Below are 22646 nucleotides of genomic sequence, written 5' to 3' on the forward strand. Positions count from 1 at the left end.
CTCATAACAAGGTTACAGATATATAGAAACATTGGGGTAACAGTCACCCTGCTATAGTTCCAGGGGTACCCAGGGCACAAATAAGCACTCACCACAAATCTCCCCCTAACTGGCCTTCAGGCTGGGCCCCCTTAGCCCATAACAAGGTTACAGATATATAGAAACATTGGGGTAACAGTCACCCTGCTATAGTTCCAGGGGTACCCAGGGCACTAATAAGCTCTCACCCCAAATCTCACCCTAGGCTGGGATTAGCAAGGGGGTTTTGAATTGACATTAGTGTGTGAGTCTCTTGGCACAACCCAATAGTTGGAATTACCAACACATGCAGGGTGATGGCAGCCCCAGGCTTTAGGCACAGGATTCAGCACCCCTGTACTAAGCACAGTTAAGAAAAAAGACTTTTACATTTTGTGTATTTGTACAGATTTTGGCACCAACCTGAGAATTACAGAAATAAACAGACAGTTCATCAGTTCAGGGACTTATTCATACAGTTCCTGCTGTTTACACAAATCATGTTGGCATGCTGCCTGTTGATTCTTTACTTAATGTTTTTCCATAGAAAAAGATAAGAGTTGACTAAAGGTGGGCATAAACCAGTCAATGAAAGTTGCCAAGAGACCAAGTTGGCAGCTTATCGATACATGTGCGGTGCCCAAAGAAATCAGCAAATTTGTCTCAATTTATTATACAACAATTCCAAATGCAAAATTGCGCCAGCCACAGCTTGTCGATATCGCATCAAAGTCAATAGCAGATGTCCCTTTTACAATCGGAAGATCTTTCTATGGTTTTTACGGCTTTCTAGAGGTTTTTGATGCTAGCTTTTGTGCGGCAAGAGGACAAAATTACGGTTCTCATGTGACAAAAAAGTCTTGGTTTTTTTTCCACAACTTTTTTTCTTTTGTGCTTTTTTAACTTGGATTTTTTAGTAAATGATTGCCCTTCGTGGAAATAAGTTTAGTCCTGGTTTTAACAAAAGATAAAACCTGGAATGTTAATAAATCCCCCCCCCAAATGATATTGTGTATAATAGATCCAAAAGGGGTCCAATAATATTATTAACCTTGTCGAATTCCCTTTCAGGATTCAATCCCTTGATTGTTTTTCGGACTGCTGGTGCATTACCCAACTGAGCCACTCAAGGCTGTTAGTACCTGTCCCTTTTGGTTTTCTCTGTACTTTTTGTATTCCTGCAGTCTGCTCCCCTTCCTCTGCCCACGTCATTAGCCCCATGTGTCACTAATTATTCTATTAAGTCCCTTTATTAGCCTGCCCCTGACCTTTGCTCAGTGCTTGGTCGTTAAGTTGTTTAGCTGGGTGGGATAATGCCAGCCTGTTCTAGTGATTCCTTGTTCCTGATGCCCTATCTGATTCCTTGTTCTTGAGTCCCTGTCTGGTTCTGTATTACCTTGCTTAGTTCCTGAACTCCAATGCCTGTCCTTGACCTGTTCTTGTGGATCTCCCAGTTTGATTTTTGGCCTGTTCCTTGACATCACTTGCCAGCTGTCTGTCCCGACTACTGGCCCTATTACCGTACTCCATCTCTGCCTGCCATTTGCCACTAACACTGGCCTTCAGACGCATTTTATTCCTTCAGTGCACCATAAGCTATTGTGTTATCACACCTTGCTAATAAATTCCACATTCACTTTTTCATAGCTTCTGACCTCTGTCATGCTGTATATGGATACACCCCAGGTTGCCCACCCCTTAGAATCTCAACTGCCTACCTCTCACACAGAGAGACGCTGTAGAGAGGTAGGCAGTTGAGATTCTAAGGGGTGGGCAACCTGGGGTGACATTCCCTTATGTTTGCCCATGTATTGATTGGGTAAATACTGTCCCGTTTCTGTTTATATAAACATTGGCAGTGGGGTTCTGACACAGACAAGCTAACAGCGCAGAGACTGAGTGTGCGGGGAAGAAACCCAGACAGGACCATGACGGGATACCTACTGACAGGTAATGGGGATTTTTTTTCCCCCCTACATGATGAAATTAAAACACTTTTCGGTGTAGATCATAATCTGATTATACAGACCGAGAAAAATTGTACTCAGACTTTTGGCTCAGGGGACCTTGTCCCACCATGAAGCTCAATTTCAATTGATCATAAGGGAACACTGTAAGGGGAAAACAGTTTTTTTTTTTTAAAAAAAACGCATCAGTTAATAGAACTTCTCCAGCAGAATTTTCCATTGAAAAAAGTCTTTTTTAAAAGTGCAAAAAGATTTTTGTATATGTCATTTCAAATATGGGGCTAGCAATTTCTTCATTTTCCTTCGATGGGCTTTAGGCCAAAGGTCTGCCAGTGGAAAATTCCTGGTCCGAATAGCAAAGGGGTACCGTAGGGAGTGCCAAATTGCTGGGATAGGTGGGGAACAGGGATCCTCAGAGATCGGAGACAAGTGAGACAACCCAGCCTAGCTATCCTTGAGTGAATGTCTCTGGACAGTATTTACTGGTGTGCTCAGCCTGCATAGACCATTATGTACGTGTGCCTCTTGGAAACAATGAAGTGGTTACCTGTATGCTGTGAACCTGGGTGTGTAAATAAACTTGTGCCGCATGTTGTTGTAAAGTTTGTGTCTCATTCGTATGCAAAAGTATCTGAACTGCTGGTTGCCTTCCCTACACCCTTACCCTTCCAAAAAGCAGGTTTTCTGAGGGCTGGAGAATATTTCAGCATTATAGAGATGAAAAAAAATCAAGAATAATTTGCTTTATCTAGAGCTATATATGAGCAGGAGAACCCCTGTTTGCTAATATGCTACTTTGGTCCTGTTGAAAGCATAATGAGTAGGAGAAACAATAGCTTATCTGAAAGCAGTTATATTGTGTAGTACTGGCTCCTTATAAAAGCTCAGACTCAGGCACACCCTACAGCTAAAAAAATATATTTGTTGGTTCAAGAACAATATTGGTGGTAGAGTGAATTATTTGCTATGTAAACAATGTAATTTAGAAATAAAACGTACACAATAAAACAGATTTCCTTTAATGAATCGGATTAAAGTGAGGGTAGGACTGGCCAGAAAATCAACAAAATGTGGAGAAATTACTTTTCCTATAAACCTTGCGTTATGCAAGTGTTCTGGATAACATACTCTACACCTGTATCTACTTAATATTGGTTTAACTGTAACAAACAAAGTGGCTAAAACACCAAGGGACCATAGGCAGAGGTTGAATTATTGTTTGGGGAGGCTAAAGATGGGCCATACACAGACTGACCTAAAGTTTTTATGAGATTTTGCATATTTTCTGCTGGCATCAAATAACCCCCCTCCCCAACTACCTCACAGTGCCTACTGACTTACAGGGATACTGTGCAGATGTGCGGGTGGGAGGGCTTTTCACTCTAAAATGCTCAGATGCAAAAGAATTCACACATGCACGTCCCTGAGGTTCCAAATGAGGTCACATAACGGGTTCTCTATCCATTTGCATTCACAGTTATTCCCCTTAATTCTGATGTGGAGTGTTAACTGGGAGCTTTTTTCTTCACAATTTCTAAATTGAAAATGTGCTGGTTAAACTGAAATCTGGTTAGTTTGCATGGATTCTTTACAGAGAGCAAACATTGCACCAACTAATATATTTTTAACCCTGAGGAGTAAAATGTATAAACTGATGGAGTATTGAAGCATAGTGTCCTAGGCAAGTTATCTTAAATGTGTTTTACTTAGTTTTATAGAGAGGAAGGCAGTGGGTAGTGACACCCCCCTGTAAGAGTTGGATGAAATCTGCGGTGAATGTTCAGAGTTGGTGAGGAGCTTTGGCATGTGTTATAGCCTACAAATCCTTCTTATCAGTCTTCCTTTCTTCAGTGCCTTTGGTAATAACTACCCCCCCTCCCAACTTGGTTAACTGTACTGCCTGTTAAGAGAGTTGCACTTTGATTGGAAAAGCCACAAAGAGAAAGATCCAATCAGAGCACAGATGATTTCATTAGAACTGGAGCTTGCAGGAATGCTTTCCACAATTTGATATCAGAACTGTCAACCCCTCCTGTTTCTTTAGGAATTACCCAAATTTGGTGGCTTTCCCCCATTCTTCCATCCCCTAGCAGCATTCTCACAAATGCCTGTGGTGAATTTCGGGCATGTTGACATTTATGGGTATGGGGGGAAAATTTTGTGCGCGTATCATATTCCAGGTACCAGGCAGGTTTGCGGCGGCTTAGCCACCCCAATCCACCTATTAGCCACCCCAATCCACCTATCCACCTAAAGAGGGAACGCTACATTATAAGTTTTATTAGTGACAGGTATGCAAGGTTGAACTTCATTTTTACCCTTTGCTAAACATACCCTTAAATTCCTATAGAAATGCATTAAATGCCGTGGAGTCCCCTTTTGGTGAACTATTATGAGTTCTGTTTATATATGTTGTATATATATATATAAATGCCCCTTTCTTAGTTCTTGTTATAGCACTATCTAGGAAAGTGAGACAGTTAGCTTTAGATAGAGAGAGCAGCTTTCTGGCTTCAACCAGGAGAGACAGCAGGGAATATTCTCCTTTACAGGCTCTGCTGCCTTAGTGAAGGGACCGCAGTAGTGATAAGGGTATCAGGCATAGGGGCCGATTCACTAAAGGTCAATAAAACGAGTGCTATTTATAGCATGTGTTAAAATTTTTATTGCTTCTTATTTTTTGCGACTTAACGTTCAATTCACTAAAAGGACACGTGTCATAATTAAGAAGCGATGTTCTTTGCGTTACTTAACTTGCATTGAGTGGTTTTCTTGCATTATTTTCCACCGCGTGCGTTATTTCCTGCTGCCTGCGATATATTTCGCCGCGCGCGATATCAGCACATGATATTACGCACGTAGCCATTACTTTCGGAAACCTACTGTTCTAAAAATTACAATTTCCCTGCAAACTGGCGGCTGCATCACTCTAGGGCCAACACATACTTGAATAAATCCCACTGCAAAGTGCATGTTGTGTCCATGTTCTTTAAGTACCGCCTGACCCATGTAGGGGTTAATATTCACACAGACTAATGCGATATTTAGCGCGTTTAATGCTTCATATGTGTTTGTGAATCATGCGTTAGTACTATTTCTATTCACTAATTAACGCAATGCGAAGTAAATAACGCATTGCGTTTTTTTGCGCATGCGATATGCGTCTTGACGCATGCGAAATGACTTTGATGAATCGGGACTTAATTATCACATGCTTTTAGTGAATCGGCCCCATAGAGTCTTCTCGCTGATTCAAGTCTGGACCACTTTAGGTGGAAACCCTAAGGATATAAATGTACTTAACCCAACTGGTTCTCCACAGTGGTGCATCATTTGATACTACTGCATCTAGGACCTTTTGATTCTATGTTTGTCAATACTGATACCCCTGCATTACCTTGATTGTCTTGGACAAGAAACCAGTTCTGTTTGCTGCAAAACAACTCCTGGCATCCTTCTTTTACATCATTATTATGTCTGGCAGCGGGAGGGGTAAGCAAAGGGCATTATGCTTGATTCTCATAATGTATATGGGTACATATGGGCAGAAACACACATATAGGCAGAAACACACATATAGGCAGAAACACACATATAGGCAGAAACACCAAACATTCTGAACAAAGCAATGCAGGCAAGTCACCTATTCTAACCAATCAGATGTTTGCTTGAATTATTCTGTCTAGACTAGATCAATAAATACTAACTGCAGATTGGTTGTTAAAGGATACTGAATGGGCCAAAACAAAGGCAAAAGTTTACCTGCCATAATGTACACAACCCCAAAGCCAATATCTTCACTATATTTCTTTCTCTTTTCCAGTTCTCCTCTCTCTATGCATGGTTGCTGCCGGCAGCCTTACCATTAAGTTGAAACCAGACTGTGCATCGGTTGGCAAGAATGTCACTCTCAGTGTCAGTGGAATAAATGGGAACATAACCAGCTTTACCTGGTATCTAGGAGAGCCAAGTGCTTCAAACCAGATAATAAACTATGCAGTAAGCTTTACGCCTCCCAGCGCTCCCGGACCCAAAAATTTTTCAGATGCCATTGGACTTCCAAATGGTTCCTTGCTGATTACAAACCTTAAGACAGAATACAGTAATACCTACACGGTACAGGTACAGGCAGACACACCGGGCCAAGCTTCAGCTGAGCTGACTGTGCAAAGTAAGTGGTGCTTAACCCCTTCACTGCCAACTGATTTGGTCACGGTGGAACTTTTATTGCCAGTTTATGAACATTTTGCTCTCTTTCACTTTAGGGGCCTTTCCTCAGAGGGACTCCAGGATAACAATATATCTTTTTTTTCAGGACAACCTAAGCTTTCAATATAGGCTTCTAAATGTCTAAAAAAAACAATATTATCCATAATATAAACACATATACCAGAAACGTAAATTATTTTATGCATGATAATACAACTGATTTGGAAAGTCCCATGTCTTCTGAATGTGCCAATACCAAATATTTATAGTTTTATGGAGATTTGACTTGGATAGGTCCCAGCATTATGCTACCAAATTTTCCAAGCATTGCTCCAGAAAGCTGCATACTTTAGATTTCAAGGCCAAAAGTTCCACCAACATTAGGTTTACTCAAGAAAACTATACATTTTTATATATATAATTCAAGTACCAAACTGTAAAGCTATGCTAAAAAATAGATCAGGAACAATAATGCAGGGTTAAAAATGCAATAAAACCACATAAATTGTGCAAATCAATAAAATTACAAAATAAGTCATGTGACAATTTGTGGTCATAATACCTGATCCAATAGTTACACTGCCAAAATAAACAGACAAAAGGGTAAAATGAATAAGTAAAAAAAAGTGTTTGTGAGTGTTGTGAATCATGGAGGTATATTTATCATGCTGTGTAAAGGTCCCCATACACGGGCCGATTGTAGCTGCTAAGACTAATTGTAGCTGCTAAGACATTTAGACTGATTCAGCAGCTGATCGCCCCGTCGTGTATGGGCACTACCGACGGGCCTGCCTGACTGATATCTGGCCTGAAATCGTCCAGATATCGATCGGGCAGGTTTAAAAATCTAGTCGGATTGGGGACCACACCGGCTCGTTAATGCGGTCCCCAAACCGACTGACCCATTGCCGCCAATATAATTCAATTGTTTGGCCCCAGGGCCTATAACCCCTCAAACAAGAAATCAAATGTGAACTTCTTTAATTTATCCAGGAAATTGCCAGACATGGCCTACACCCAGCATATTTCTTTATTCATTTTTTCTGTTCAAGCCCACAGCAGCCATCAAGCCATCTACCTAATTTTACACACTGTATGACTATTTGGCTAGGAAATTAATTTTTTGGACCTAGTCCATTGCACATATCACCATGGGACGGTGTCTTTTTGCATACATTGTCTGCCACCATTTATACCTCACCTCATTCCTCTCTCGATGTAGGGAAAGACAGTGACTATGTAGGTTCTAAAGACTATTTAAGCTGGGGCCTGAATTTGTTCACAACGTATGAATTATTCCGCACTGCACATTAGAACTTGCTGTGTAAGTATTATATTAATTGCAGTGATTTCCATCTTTTCTTTATAGGCGAAGACAAATGCAAAACTGGGCTGCTCACGTCCCTGATGGAATTGGCAGTAATGTTATGGGAGTTTTTTTTAAGAAATGGCATTTATAGCAGTCCTGTCTACACAGACAATTGAACAGCAGAGACGTAAGTGATTCAGTATTACAAAATTGGTAACGAGACCAGAAAGGCAAAAAACAAATCATGATTTGAATTTTAGTTCAAATGAAATCTGAAACCCTGCTTGATAACTGCTAGATGGGAATAAAGGAGAAGGAGTCTAATGAAGGATAAAGCTGCAACAGTAGAAGGTTACTGGTCTCCAGTTAATTTCATGCTTACTTTATTCTCTTTTAAATATTAGTCTGTTCTAAAGCACTGACCAATACAAACACAGCCGTGAGGTCTATATTCTACAGGAAACTGCCCAAGCTAACAATGGAAAGTGGCCCATTGGTTTTGGAGGCCTTTTGCTTAGCCTTTCCTCTGATATCAGGCTCATCCAATCACAAACACACACTAAATATTCATTCCTCCACAATCCAACTCATCCCAAAACAACAACCAGTCACAAATTTTCCAACCTGTGGGCTACTTGATCCTGCCCAGTACCAATCTGTGTCCAACGTGGGCTAGGCTTTTTGGACCATTTTAAAACCAGCATCTGATCTGTCCCCTCTGATGACTTTGGACATGGGCAGGGTAGCAGGGTATGGCCTGTGATGTCACCAGGGGGATCAGAGCATGGGTGGTGATGTCATCAGAGCTGTGGTGTATGGGCAAGGCAGGATAAGGCCCTGTTAAAATTGAGGCCTGTGAGCCACTCAAAGTTTCTTATACATTGGTCTTATGATTAGAAGAAGGGAGGTTCCATTTAAACATTCGGAAAGGATTTTTTACAGTGAGAGCTGTGAGGTTCTGGAATTCCCTCCCCGAATCAGTCGTGCTGGCTGATACATTATATAACTTTAAGAAGGGGCTGGATGGATTCTTAGCAAGTGAGGGAATACAGGGTTATGGGAGATAGCTCTTAGTACAAGTTGATCCAAGGACTGGTCCGATTGCCATCTTGGAGTCAGGAAGGAATTTTTTCCCCTCTGCGGCAAATTAGAGAGGCTTCAGATGGGGTTTTTTGCCTTCCTCTGGATCAACTAGTAGTTAGGCAGGTTATATATAGGCATTATGGTTGAACTTGATGGACGTATGTCTTTTTTCAACCCAACTTACTATGTTACTATGTTACTATGTATTATTTATTAGGGATGCACCGAATCCACTTTTTTGGATTCGGCCGAACCCCCGAACCCTTCGTAAAGGATTCAGCTGATACCAAACTGAATCCAAATCCTAATTAGCATTTGCTAATTAGGTTTTGGAAGGGTTAAATCTGAGAAAAATGGGGAAAATTTTCATTCTGTGTTTATGTGACAAAAAATTCACATGATTTTTAAGATTCGGATTTGGTTTGGCCAGAGGCATAGATCTGGCTGAATCCTGAACGGACTCCTGAATTCGGTGCATCCCTATCATTTATTGGATGTTTCAACTATAGGTTATTAGCATTATAGGTAAATGTATATATAATGCGACTCATTGCATATTTTTGTTAAAATGTTTGTTTTATGTTCAGTAAGAACCAAGTAGGCCATCATCATTGGTGATTGATAAGTTGAGTCCATCAAGTTCAACCCTTCCAAGTAAACCCAGCACACACAAACTCATACTGACCTATCTATCCACTCACATACAGACCCATACTGACCTATCTATCCACTCACATACAGACCCATACTACCCTATCTATCCACTCACATACAGACCCATACTGCCCTATCTATCCACTCACATACAGACCCATACTGACCTATCTATCCACTCACATACAGACCCATACTGACCTATCTATCCACTGACATACAGACCCACACTGACCTATCTATCCACTCACATACAGACCCATACTGACCTATCTATCCACTCACATACAGACCCATACTGACCTATCTATCCACTCACATACAGACCCATACTGACCTATCTATCCACTGACATACAGACCCACACTGACCTATCTATCCACTCACATACAGACCCATACTGACCTATCTATCCACTCACATACAGACCCATACTGACCTATCTATCCACTCACATACAGACCCATACTGACCTATCTATCCACTCACATACAGACCCATACTGCCCTATCTATCCACTCACATACAGACCCATACTGACCTATCTATCCACTCACATACAGACCCATACTGACCTATCTATCCACTGACATACAGACCCACACTGACCTATCTATCCACTCACATACAGACCCATACTGACCTATCTATCCACTGACATACAGACCCACACTGACCTATCTATCCACTCACATACAGACCCATACTGACCTATCTATCCACTCACATACAGACCCATACTGACCTATCTATCCACTCACATACAGACCCATACTGACCTATCTATCCACTCACATACAGACCCATACTGACCTATCTATCCACTGACATACAGACCCATACTGACCTATCTATACACTCACATACAGACCCATACTGACCTATCTATACACTCACATACAGACCCATACTGACCTATCTATCCACTCACATACAGACCCATACTGACCTATCTATACACTCACATACAGACCCACACTGACCTATCTATCCCCTGACATACAGACCCATACTGACCTATCTATACGCTGACATACAGACCCATACTGACCTATCTATACGCTCACATACAGACCCATACTGACCTATCTATACGCTCACATACAGACCCATACTGACCTATCTATACGCTCACATACAGACCCATACTGACCTATCTATACACTCACATACAGACCCATACTGACCTATCAATACACTCACATACAGACCCATACTGACCTATCTATCCACTCACATACAGACCCATACTGACCTATCTATACACTCACATACAGACCCATACTGACCTATCTATCCACTCACATACAGACCCATACTGACCTATCTATCCACTGACATACAGACCCATACTGACCTATCTATACACTCACATACAGACCCATACTGACCTATCTATCCACTCACATACAGACCCATACTGGCCTATCTATCCACTCACATACAGACCCATACTGGCCTATCTATCCACTCACATACAGACCCATACTGACCTATCTATCCACTCACATACAGACCCATACTGACCTATCTATCCACTCACATACAGACCCATACTGACCTATCTATACACTCACATACAGACCCACACTGACCTATCTATCCACTCACATACAGACCCATACTGACCTATCTATACACTCACATACAGACCCACACTGACCTATCTATCCACTCACATACAGACCCATACTGACCTATCTATCCACTCACATACAGACCCATACTGACCTATCTATACACTCACATACAGACCCACACTGACCTGTCTATCCACTCACATACAGACCCATACTGACCTATCTATACACTCACATACAGACCCATACTGACCTATCTATACACTCACATACAGACCCACACTGACCTGTCTATCCACTCACATACAGACCCATACTGACCTATCTATACACTCACATACAGACCCACACTGACCTGTCTATCCACTCACATACAGACCCATACTGACCTATCTATCCACTCGCATACAGACCCATACTGACCTATCTATACACTCACATACAGACCCATACTGACCTATCTATCCACTCACATACAGACCCATACTGACCTATCTATCCACTCGCATACAGACCCATACTGACCTATCTATCCACTCGCATACAGACCCATACTGACCTATCTATCCACTCACATACAGACCCATACTGACCTATCTATCCACTCACATACAGACCCATACTGACCTATCTATCCACTCACATACAGACCCATACTGACCTATCTATCCACTACATAACTGACGCTATTCCTCTCTGACAATAACCTCCTGGATCCCCTACAATCTGGTTTTAGACAACAACACTCCACCGAAACTGCTCTAACCCGACTAACAAATGACCTCCTATCGTCTAAAGCCAAAACACACTACTCGCTACTAATACTTCTCGATCTCTCTGCTTTTGACACTGTGGATCACTCTCTTCTCCTCCAGTCTCTCCGCTCTCTTGGCCTTTGTGACACTGCCTTATCCTGGTTTTCATCTTATCTCTCAGATTGATCCTTCAGTGTCTCTTACAATGGGGAATCATATTCTCCCCTGCCTCTTTCTGTCGGGTTTCCTCAAGGCTCTGTCCTGGGCCCCTTACTATTTTCTCTCTATACCTCCTCACTTGGCAAACTAATCAATTCTTTTGGCCTTCAGTACTACCTTCTTATTCACTCTCTTATAATATCTCGCCTGGACTACTGTAACTCCCTATTAATTGGCCTTCCCCTCCAAAAACTGTCCCCACTCCAGTCCATAATGAATACTGCTGCCAGGCTCATACACCTCTCCAACCGCTCCTCCTCTGCCATGCCACTCTGCCAATCCCTGCACTGGCTTCCCCTACCATCCAGGATAAAATTCAAACTAATGACTCTCACATACAAAGCAGTTCATAACTCTGCCCCACCCTACATCTCTGAACTCATCTCTAGGTACCATCCAACCCGCTTGTTACGCTCCTCTACTGACCTGCTCCTCAACTCCTCTCTCATTCCCTCCTCACACACTCGCATTCCAGACATTCAAGGGCTGCCCCCCTTCTCTGGAATTCGCTCCCACAATTTATCAGACTTTCTCCAATCTCTCTGCCTTCAAGAGATCTCTAAAAACGCATTTATTTAGAGAAGCTTACCCTAATCTAGTTTAGCAATACCCTGTGCCCCACCTCTCCCAACTCTGTCATGCCCATTCCCACACCTTGTGTCTCAACCCCTTCTCCTTGTAGATTGTAAGCTCTTTTGGGCAGGGCCCTCTTCACCTCTTGTATCGGTTATTGATTGCTTTATATGTTACTCTGTATGTCCAATGTATAAAACCCACTTATTGTACAGCGCTGTGGAATATGTTGGCGCTTTATAAATAAATGTTAATAATAATAATAATTATTATTTCTGCCAAAGTGCATAACTTTGCACTTATCAACATTGAACCTCATTTTCCAGTTTGCTGCCCAGTTTTCCAGTTTAATCAAATCGCTCTGCAAAGCGGCAGCATCCTGCATGGAACTTATAGTTTTGCACAATTTTGTGTCATCAGCAAAAATAGAAATAGTACTGTCTATGCCCACCTCCAGGTCATTAATAAACAAGTTAAAAAGCAGGGGACCAAGGACAGACCCCCTGTGGTACTCCCCTAACAACACTGGCCCATTTATCACCACTCTTTGTAATCTATCCTTCAGCCAGTTCTCTATCCAAGTACAAATATTATGTTCTAGGCCAATATTCCTCAATTTTATCATTAACTTTCTGTGCGGTACTGTATCAAACGCTTTAGCAAAGTAGATGATATCAACTGCCATTCCCGCATCGAGGTTCCTACTCACCTCCTCATAAAAGGCGACTAAATTAGTCTGGCAAGATCTGTTACGCATAAAACCATGCTGGCACAAACTTATAGTATTGTGAACTGCAATGTATTCAAGTGCCCTATCCCTTATTACCCCTTCCAAAAGTTTTCCTATTACTGATGTCAGACTAACAGGCCTATAGTTTTCAGGCTGAGAACGGGATCCCTTTTTAAATAACGGCACCACATTAGCAATTCACAAAACTCTTGGCACCATGCCATATCTATATATGTCTATATTTGGTTATTTAGTGTACTTCAATATAGTAAAATCTCCTTATTTTTTGAAGGATTGTGAAGTCTGGAATTGTGGGAAGGCCACAACGGCCTGGGTCTAGGGTGCCATGATTTAAGGGACAGCATGCCGCCCAGCCGCATCTACTCCATAATTTGAGGACTGGGCATGTGGGAGATTTTCATAGTAGTTTAAATCTCCTGAGTGCCAAGGAGATGTTTGTGCGTGAGCACTTGAGAGAGGGTGAGGGGAGGGGGACACAAGATGGCCTAGGGGTGCCTGAAATACATGTAATTTTGTTTTTCTGTTTTTCAGAATATATAATGAGAAGATGGGTCACTAGTCCAGAAGAGTTAAAAGGGCACTTCCAACAGAACACCATTGTTAACCCATATCATTAATTCATTCATACTTTATTCAGTTAATTCCAAGTTTTGAATAAATTGCTCATTATCCAAACTTCTACTGTGTCCATCCTGATGTTATCATCCCTGTGCTGATGCCCCAATCCCATAGCCAGGGAAGAAATCACCATTTTCGTTTGTAGAAGGCTAACACACTGGATGAAAATAGAAAAACCTTTATTCCACATTAAAACCTCCTGAAGCGTTTTGTCCACAAAGGTCTTACAATAGGCTATGATTAAATCCATTGTGGACGAAACGCGTCAGGTGGGTTTAATGTTTTGATGTTAAACTTCTATAAAGCTGTCACTGACACTGATGGCATTTTCTGACATATCTCATTTAAACCATTGGCTACACCCATAACAACACATGCTTGCTAGTAGACTATATTTAGAGACAATATTATGGCATCAAAGGTAAATGCTGGTTGACCTGAAGAGTTTGCCATAGGTGATGGTGTAAATATGCCCCTAAGGAAGAATTCTTAGAGATACAGGTATGTTAGTATCATCAGCAGCTTGTTCAGTTCTTTAGTTGAATTGAAGCAGCTGCTCGAATGAGTAGTGAAATGTCTTCAATGATTGCTTAGCAAGTCCAGTTGCTTTAGATTTACTTATACTAGTTATACCATGACCTCAATGAATGAAAATCTTCATAGTCATAGATATGTTAGTATTTATGTATATTTTCTAGAGTTGTATGTATGTATGTATATTTTTATTTATAAAGCGCTACTTATGTACGCAGCGCTGTACAGTATAATACATTAATACAAACAGGGGGTTAATAAGATAATAGATAAATACAAAGTATAACAATAAATACAAATAAATACAAGATACAGTAACAGTTGCAATAAGTTAAGAGTCAAAGACACAAGAGGATAGAGGTCCCTGCCCCGTAGAGCTTACAATCTATATGGGAGGGTAACTTACAGATACAAATAGGCAAATATAAGTGCTGTAGGTCACAGTGGGTGACAGTACAATATAAGTGCTGACAGTACAATATAAGTTTCAGCTAAACAACTATTCCCAGCACCCTGCAATAGCCAAAGAGTTGTGATATCACAGTTTAGCTTTACATCTATTTTCCTCTCTAAAGTTTGGGCTATGAGTATCCCAGCATTGCCCTGTGCCCTTTTTTCTTTCTCACTGGCCCTGTCGCAACCAATGATAAATGGTGTGCTTGGGCTTCTTCCACAAACCGTCCACTAGATGTCGCTCTTAGCAGTGGATTGCAGAGAGACTAAACTGGAATTATGTTTTGTCTACTGGTGAGAAATATTATCGGCAAAAACCCAAGCAGCTAGATTGTAATTATCAGGAGCGCTGAGCATTCATCTCTAGGGGCTACAGACAGATTGTTAAAGTGTTCCCTAACCCTATGAATGGCCAGCAGTCTGTAGATGAATACACATTAACATACAAATATGTAGTGTTAACTGAAGATGCTGAAAAAGACATGAATATAATAATCTGATGTTGTCTGTGATACTTTATCCACACCATTGTCCACCCATCCCTTGGGAGTTGTGCAAACTCTTTGCACTTCCAGATTTCATTTATATATAGGGGGCCACATGGTTGCATATGGTCTTCCCTGGCGTGCGCACTACCTCAAGAGAGCCCTGTATATATATACCTTATAAATGCTGTTGATGAATGAAGAGATACTGTTTATGGTAGTTTTTATTTCTGAATTACACTGTTTACATAGCAAATAATTCCCTCTGCCATTTAAAATTGTATTCTTGAACCAACAAATGTATTTCTTTAGCTGTAATATTGGCCATCTCAGTGCATTGTGCCTGAGTCTGAGCTTTCAGAAGGAGCCAGCGCTACACATTAGAACTGCTTTCAGCTAACCCACTGTTTCTCCTACTCCCGTGTAACTGGAGGAGTCCAAAGCCGGACTTGGATTTCTTACTATTGAGTGCTATTCTGATACCTACTGGGAGCTGCTATCTTGCTCCCTTCCCATTGTTCTGCTGATTGGCTGATCGGCTGCTCGGGGGGGGGCTGAAATCACTCCAACTTGCAGCGCAGCAATAGCCCCATGTGAAATTTTAAAATTAAGTATAAAAAAATCTGTTTGTGTTCAATGCAGGATTCTGGTGGAGAAGTTCTTTTAACTGTGTTTTTAGAAAAAAAACTGTCAGTATTCCTAAGTAAAGGGGCTCTTCGGCACCCGTGTGAGCTGTTTGGACCCTTGCTTCTCCAGAACTTGAACCTGAACCTGAACCTGTAGTAAATGAGCCTTTGTATGTCTTAATTGGTTAATGGTCATTTATGTGCTCATATGAGCTTCCCTTAGTCTCTCTCTGACTCCAGCCTTTGCTCCTATCTGTGCATCTATCAGACTGACCCCCCCTCTTCCCGGTCAGAAAGTCCCCAGTACTTCCCAGACACCATCTCCTCCGCCACATAACTAGGTGCTTTACCGCTCCCTTTATGGTTTATGGCTCTGTTACTTTGTATGTCTGTATAAAGGCAGCAAGCCTGCTAAATATTTTATCCTGCCAAATATTTTATCCCACCCCAGATAACTGGCCCAAATCACAAGCACTTAGTAAACCAATTAGACTGTGAGCTCACAGGTCAGTGCTTCAGGGTCACATGTTACTCTCCCGCTTATTGTAGCATCAGCACAATGGGTCTCTGCTCTCTGCCCCTTCCCTGTGCACTATGGCACTGTACCTACTGTACCAGCATTTCCTTTCCTTCCAGGTGCAAAGCTCTCTATCATTAGCACAAGTGCTGGAGTGCAAAGGGGCACCAGTGGCAGTGCCATGGCAAGCTGCACTCTGCAAAGATGAAAGGGAACCCTGTACTTAACGCCTGCTGGCTGTGCAAGTGAACCTGGAGCTGCCTATAGCAACCTTAAACCTTCTGCTCCCCCCCACCCCGCCAAATAATGAGCAATGTTGGGGTGTGCCATGGGACACCCACATACCTTCTATACAATGCAGCACAATACACGGTATTGCCTCCCAAATGTAAATGAGCCCCCTTGTTATTAGAAAGGAAGGTTACCTTTAAAAGTCTTGTGCAAGGTTCAGAGCAAGGCATGAGTTAATGGGAAATATAACATTTTTGAAAATCCCACTCATTTTGTAGGAAATGATGAATTATATATGGCACTTGATTTAAATGTGGGCTAAAGAGGATAGTTGAATAAATATTACATCTATATTAGAACTCCGTATTGATCCTCTTGTCTATGTCTGTGCTATAAATGGGCAATGTTTGTCCTTTAATGGACCTTACCCAGAAGCACAGTTGGATGTGGGTAGCCTATCGCGGCTCTGCCCGGCTCTCACTGCAGTTTCCAGTCAGGTCCACCTAGCAGCTGGCTGCCCACCCACAAGAAGAGATTGCCCAACATCTTAAAGTGCCACCGTCTCTTGCTCACCTTGGGAAAGGAGCCAGCCTGGCAGGGAAATGCTTGCTCACACATGTGCGTCAGTCAGGGAATGTAGCCCTGGGCATGATGGTGAATCCTTATCTTTCCACTGCCAGTGTAGTGCCGCCCAAGAGGCAAATACAGAACTGTCCTGGGAGATCTGAATTTGGAGTCAACTGCTCCATATAGCTGGACCCTATATCTCCTGTCCAGTGGGTGATAAAGTGCTCAAAAATACCTGCATATACTGTAATCGCTGCATGAAAATGCCTTTTTCCACATTTTTGCACAATGACCCAGGATTTTTCATGCCAATGGACGCAAGCAGGCAGGTATTGTTGGCCACTTTATCTGTCATGGCCCTAAACATGACAAAAATTATAGGCAATAGAGCATGACGGGGTCTCCTGGCTCTGCTCTCAAACAAGTACCTTGTTCATAACCCAGCTCTGCTCCCAATTCCCTATACACCTGGCTCCCCAGCAGTCGTTGGATCTACTGTCTTTTCTTACACCCCCTGCCATTTATCATCTCATAGACAAGTGCAGGCATGGATACGGGTGTCTGGAATCCCCCTTTGAGTAGCGTAATATGCCATGGGCTGTTTAAAAGAAGAATATAGCTGTTTCATAGCCGTTGCTGGCCCCGCTGGTACATTTTCCCAAGCTTTCTTTATATGGCAGCCAAAGAAGAATTTCCAGAATTATGGATAAATAGGTGAACTGTAGGGAGGTGATATTTTGGGTCAAAATCTGTACTCACAAGTTTCTCTGGCCACTCTACGCCTATCATAGATAGATATGTATACAATATTTGCATCCAGGCCCAGACTGACAATCTGTCGATTCTGGCAAATGCCAGAGGGGCTGATGTAAGATGCCATAGACAGTCACTATTTATTGGGCTGGTGGGGGGCTGTTTGGGGCTCTGAGTACTTGAAATGCCAGGGCCTATTTTGTATACCAGTCTAGGTGTAGGATGCATCCATAGGTGTAACTATGAGCAGATAATGGTAGATATTGTGAATAGCTGTTGGGATATTCCAGAGCCCCTTTACATGTTGGTTTTCCTTCAATAAATGCGCACTATTGTGGCACCCTTACACGCCTGTGCAGTTATTGTGTTACTGTAGTAGAATGCGTAGGCAGGAGATGCTGCCTTTGTTCTGTATGAAATCATATACTAGCTGTGCATGCCATACATGTGCCGACAAGAGCATCTTTGGAGGGGAAGCGAGCGGTGCCTGCGGGAACCTTGCTGGCTAATCTCTCAGACATGGTGTCATCATCACTCAGCACTGGATTTTATGACTTTCCTGTCTTCAGGACCAAAAGGAAAATAATGTTTTCTGCCAGAAATCCCCCGTCCACTTACTGATCCTTGTGCTGCTGTGGGGATACCCCTGAGCCATGCACTGCCTACAGGATGTAGGATACAGCCAGAGTTCATGCACCATGCAGTAGAACATAGAGGCAGGATAGCAAGTACACTGGGCAGACAAGGATAACTAGGGGCAGGTACAGAGGGGCAGATCATGGCAGCCAAATGCCCCTGTTCATGGATTTAATTCAGTCCCTCTACTAAAGAAACGCATGCATAATTATTTGTGTTGAAGCAATCCTGCCATTAGACTAAAACAAAGACAGTGTGTGTGGGGCCCCAGGTAAGGAATCTTAGGTTGCAGGTAGTGCACTGGGATCCCACATTATGCCCCTGGCCCCAATCAAAGACAAATTCCCATCACCCATTTTTATTTCTAGTATAAGTATGTATATAGTATCTGGAGCGTTTGTCACTATTTACATTTCATGGTTTTGAGAGTGGATCCTGGGTGTCAGGTTCTCTGGTGGGCCCTAAGGTCTACAAGGCATAAGGAAATCTTGTATGTTACATTTGCCCCTGCACATTTAATGCTCATTATAACGTGAATACAACTGGCAGATGCTGGACTTCTGGGGTACGTACTGCATTGTGGGGAAAAATTGCAGTTTTAAGATGATTTTTTTTTTAAATTGACACCTTGGCGCTGTTTGACAATGAGGCCCCATAGTGTACCTATAGGATAGGGCAGGATTAATTACCCTTTATCTGAAAGGGCCATTAATGTTAAAAAGCAGCTTGGAGTGTATTATGACTGATTTAACAAAGAGAGTAAGGGAGCAGAAACATTTGCAATTAATATATGAAAATGTAAAAATGTACAAAGAATTATAGGGGTATTTATGTGAAAAACATGGTGAATTGGATTGGCATTGGGCTCAGTGCTAACCAGGGCACCATCTGCATTGAATTTGTACTTTCTCTCTTTGTTTATGTTGGGTCTGCAGTTCAAACACCTACTAATAGGTGTATGAGACCCTAGTGTGTATGTGTGTATTTAGTAGGGGTCTCAGACTATATACTTAACTGGTGCAAGGACATGTATATTTAATAATCTGTGTTAGGGTTGCCACCTTCTCTGGAAACAAATGCCAACCTTTCTATACTTTTATCTATCAGCCATATTAATATTATGGGAATCAAGATGGGGTGGCAGCCCTAGCTGTAGTATTATTTATAGAGAATTTTCAAATATTTAGGAATACCTTATTATGGATGTGCCAACCACTAGATGGCATTATCTGAATACTATGATATACCAGGAAATGCAGCATTGCCTGTTATTTTGCACGTTCAGGATCTTGCTGTGAATTTTAAGCCTATTAATTGGCAAAGGAACAAACAAATGTAGAGTCTGGCGAGGTGTGAAACATCCTGTCCAGCCGTGCCCACGTGTACTCAGCAAATAAGGTGCAGCCAGAGATTGGCATCCCAGTTACACCAGTGAGGAGGCAACGCTCATCTGTGCCAGATGATCATCACCTATATCTGTTTAATAATAACAATAAAGCCCAATAATACCATCTTCTTAGTACAAGACGGGCATTACAATAGCATTTGGGTTTGTCAATTGCAAGTTTAAGCACCGTGTTGTGCAGAATACAGTTATGCAGCAACTAGATGTGCGAAAGTCTCCCGTGACACCAGGAACTGGTTTATGACCTGAGCTGGACATCCATCACACAGGCATATGACTGCAATGCAACACTTGGTACACCAGCCAGTCGCTATAAGCTTTCTAGCAGTCACTTCATGGGGATAACCTTCATCAATGCCAACTGTCTCTAGTATCTAAGTGCAGTCATTTGACCATGGGCAGAAATTGTAAAGCTCATGCCAGAGAATATTACAGGGCTGCCAAACTCATCTCAATGACTGACAGTGTTTACTGTAGTGTGTGCAGTGTATAGTACTATGGACATGATCCCTACAGTATTTTCTGGAGAAGGGTTCTGGTGGCACATTATCATCTGGATATGCTTAGCTGAAGCTATAAGAGAACACTGCAGGGCACTTTAAGAAACTTGGGAGTGACGCCCTTTGGGGGAGCTTAGGGCAATGGCAGTGGGACCCAGCCTGAAGACCAGGTAGGGTAAGAACTGAAAATGATTGCCTATTTGCTCTCCTAGATACACCTGAAAGCCCTGTTTAAGGTTCATTTGGGATAAAACTTGGGGTAAACCGTATATAGTGTCCGAGATATTCTTGAAACTATGACTGAATGACTAATACACTAGTGTTTACCTATGTCTGTAACCTTGCTACAAACTAAGTGGGTCCTGACCAAAGGTCGTACCTCCAAGAGGGACTAGAACAGAAAAAGACCAACACCCACTGCTTTACACAGTTATTGGAGAGGAATAAACAGCACTCAAAGTTTAAAGCTGCCGGCATGTGTGCATATTACTGGAGAAGACAGATGATGCCAAATCCTGTGCAAATTATAATTTAGCTAAGCTTTTAAGCAGACATTTCTACAGCTTTTCTACACAATACTGTCATGGTTGGCTGGTGCAGGTTTTAGTGCCGCACTTCACCTACCACATTAATAAATGTACTTTCTTCCAAAGAAGGGCGGATGCCGAGTATTTATGAAATTAGATGATCTGACTGTCCCAATGAATCATCCAATTATGGATTCACTTGTGCACCTGTCAGATCTACCTGAAACTGCCTATGCTGAAGGCCTGTGGAGGGATTATGGTACTGATTCAAACACAGATAGAGAGGCAAGCCTGGATCTGTGGATTCCAGGCTTGTAAGGACTGTAAGATGCCATAGACAATTTATTGGGCTGGTGGGGGCTATTTAGGCCTCTGTGTACTTGAAATGCCAGGGCCTATCCGACTCTCGGTCCAGGCCTGTAGTGTGGGCTGGCAAAGGGGGTCTCTATCTGTTTGTACAGAGTAAGAGAATATTCAAGTGTAGCAATGAACTTTCATACAAGTGTGCAGTCAGCAGATTTCCCCTTTTGCTTTGGCAGAAATGTTCCATTGTGATAGTCCTAATACATAACTTCTGCTTCAGCTGGTTCTCTCACGCTACCTAATTATATTATGCTAACACCCACTTTGCCCGAAATACCACTGAAATGACTGCCAAAATCCAGTTGTTTCCTCTGAGAGGATGCTGAATTCTAATGCCAGTCAAGTCCAAGTTGTTGAGATATTCATGACATTTTCATCACTTCCACAATTAATTCACATCCCTCCGACTTTGGAAAAGATATATCCCTAGTAAGGATGAGTCCTGTCATTCTAGAGAGGAGGGCAATTGTCCTAAGAAGGGTGGAAGACCCCTCCAAAATGGTTTTAAGTTGCTGGATGTCAGTTTAGTTCAAGGACCTGCTGGAGGTCCACCCTTTGGTCAGGGGCAGGGCCATCTTAGTTCATTTAGATGCATGTACTGTATTATTGTAGGGTAAATAAACTGCTGACAACCCCATCTTAGGAATTGTGGAGATACATGCCAGCGCATGATTATTGTGGGCGTTATATTACTACTGTCATTTTTCTGAAAACTCCATGATGTTGGACAGTAAGATGTAGGGTATGAACATCAACTACCACTGTCAGCTTTAGGGCTGTAACAGACGGGAAGATTAGTCGCCCGTGACAAATCTACCTTGTCACGGGCGACTAATCTCCCGTGGCATCAAGGCATCTTCCACGAATTCAGAAAATCACTGCGCCGTGTATGCCATCCCACTGGCGATTTACATTCTAGCCGGTGGCATGGCATTTTGGGGAGATTAGTCGTCCGCAACAAGGGAGATTTGTCTTGCGCGACTAATCTCCCCGTCTGCCACGGCCCCTAAGCTCTTCTTCCCAACCTAGCCAGGCTTTCCTCAAGACCTTCCATTCCCTTTATTAGAGCAGTTGCTCTTCTTTAGGCTTTCCCTATTCCATTAATATCTTGGAGACCAAAACGGCACTGCATATATTAGATGGGGCCTTACCAGTGCTTTGTACAGGGGAAGAGTAACCCTTTCCTCCCTTGAATCTATACCCCTTTTGATAGAGGACAGTATCTTGCTAGTCTTTCCTGCTGCTAACTGGTCCTCTTCTTATCTTCTTCCAGTCTACCATTTAAATGGATAGGGTATAGGGAACCTTTACAT

At 42.3% G+C, this 22646-nt stretch overlaps 1 protein-coding gene across 1 annotated transcript; it reads left to right on the top strand.

Annotated features, from left to right (window-relative positions):
- The first annotated feature begins 1862 nt into the window (after positions 1–1862).
- Positions 1863–13793, top strand: LOC105946065 (carcinoembryonic antigen-related cell adhesion molecule 16-like). Its single transcript, XM_031906425.1, has 4 exons — positions 1863–1968; positions 5809–6156; positions 7564–7690; positions 13650–13793. The coding sequence occupies exons 1-3, from the start codon at positions 1947–1949 to the stop codon at positions 7677–7679; spliced, it is 486 nt and encodes a 161-aa protein (XP_031762285.1). The 5' UTR covers positions 1863–1946; the 3' UTR covers positions 7680–7690; positions 13650–13793.
- Positions 13794–22646: the final 8853 nt, after the last annotated feature.

Source organism: Xenopus tropicalis, chromosome 7 (genome assembly GCF_000004195.4).
Source record: "Xenopus tropicalis strain Nigerian chromosome 7, UCB_Xtro_10.0, whole genome shotgun sequence".
In the NCBI taxonomy this organism is placed as follows: Eukaryota; Metazoa; Chordata; class Amphibia; order Anura; family Pipidae; genus Xenopus; species Xenopus tropicalis.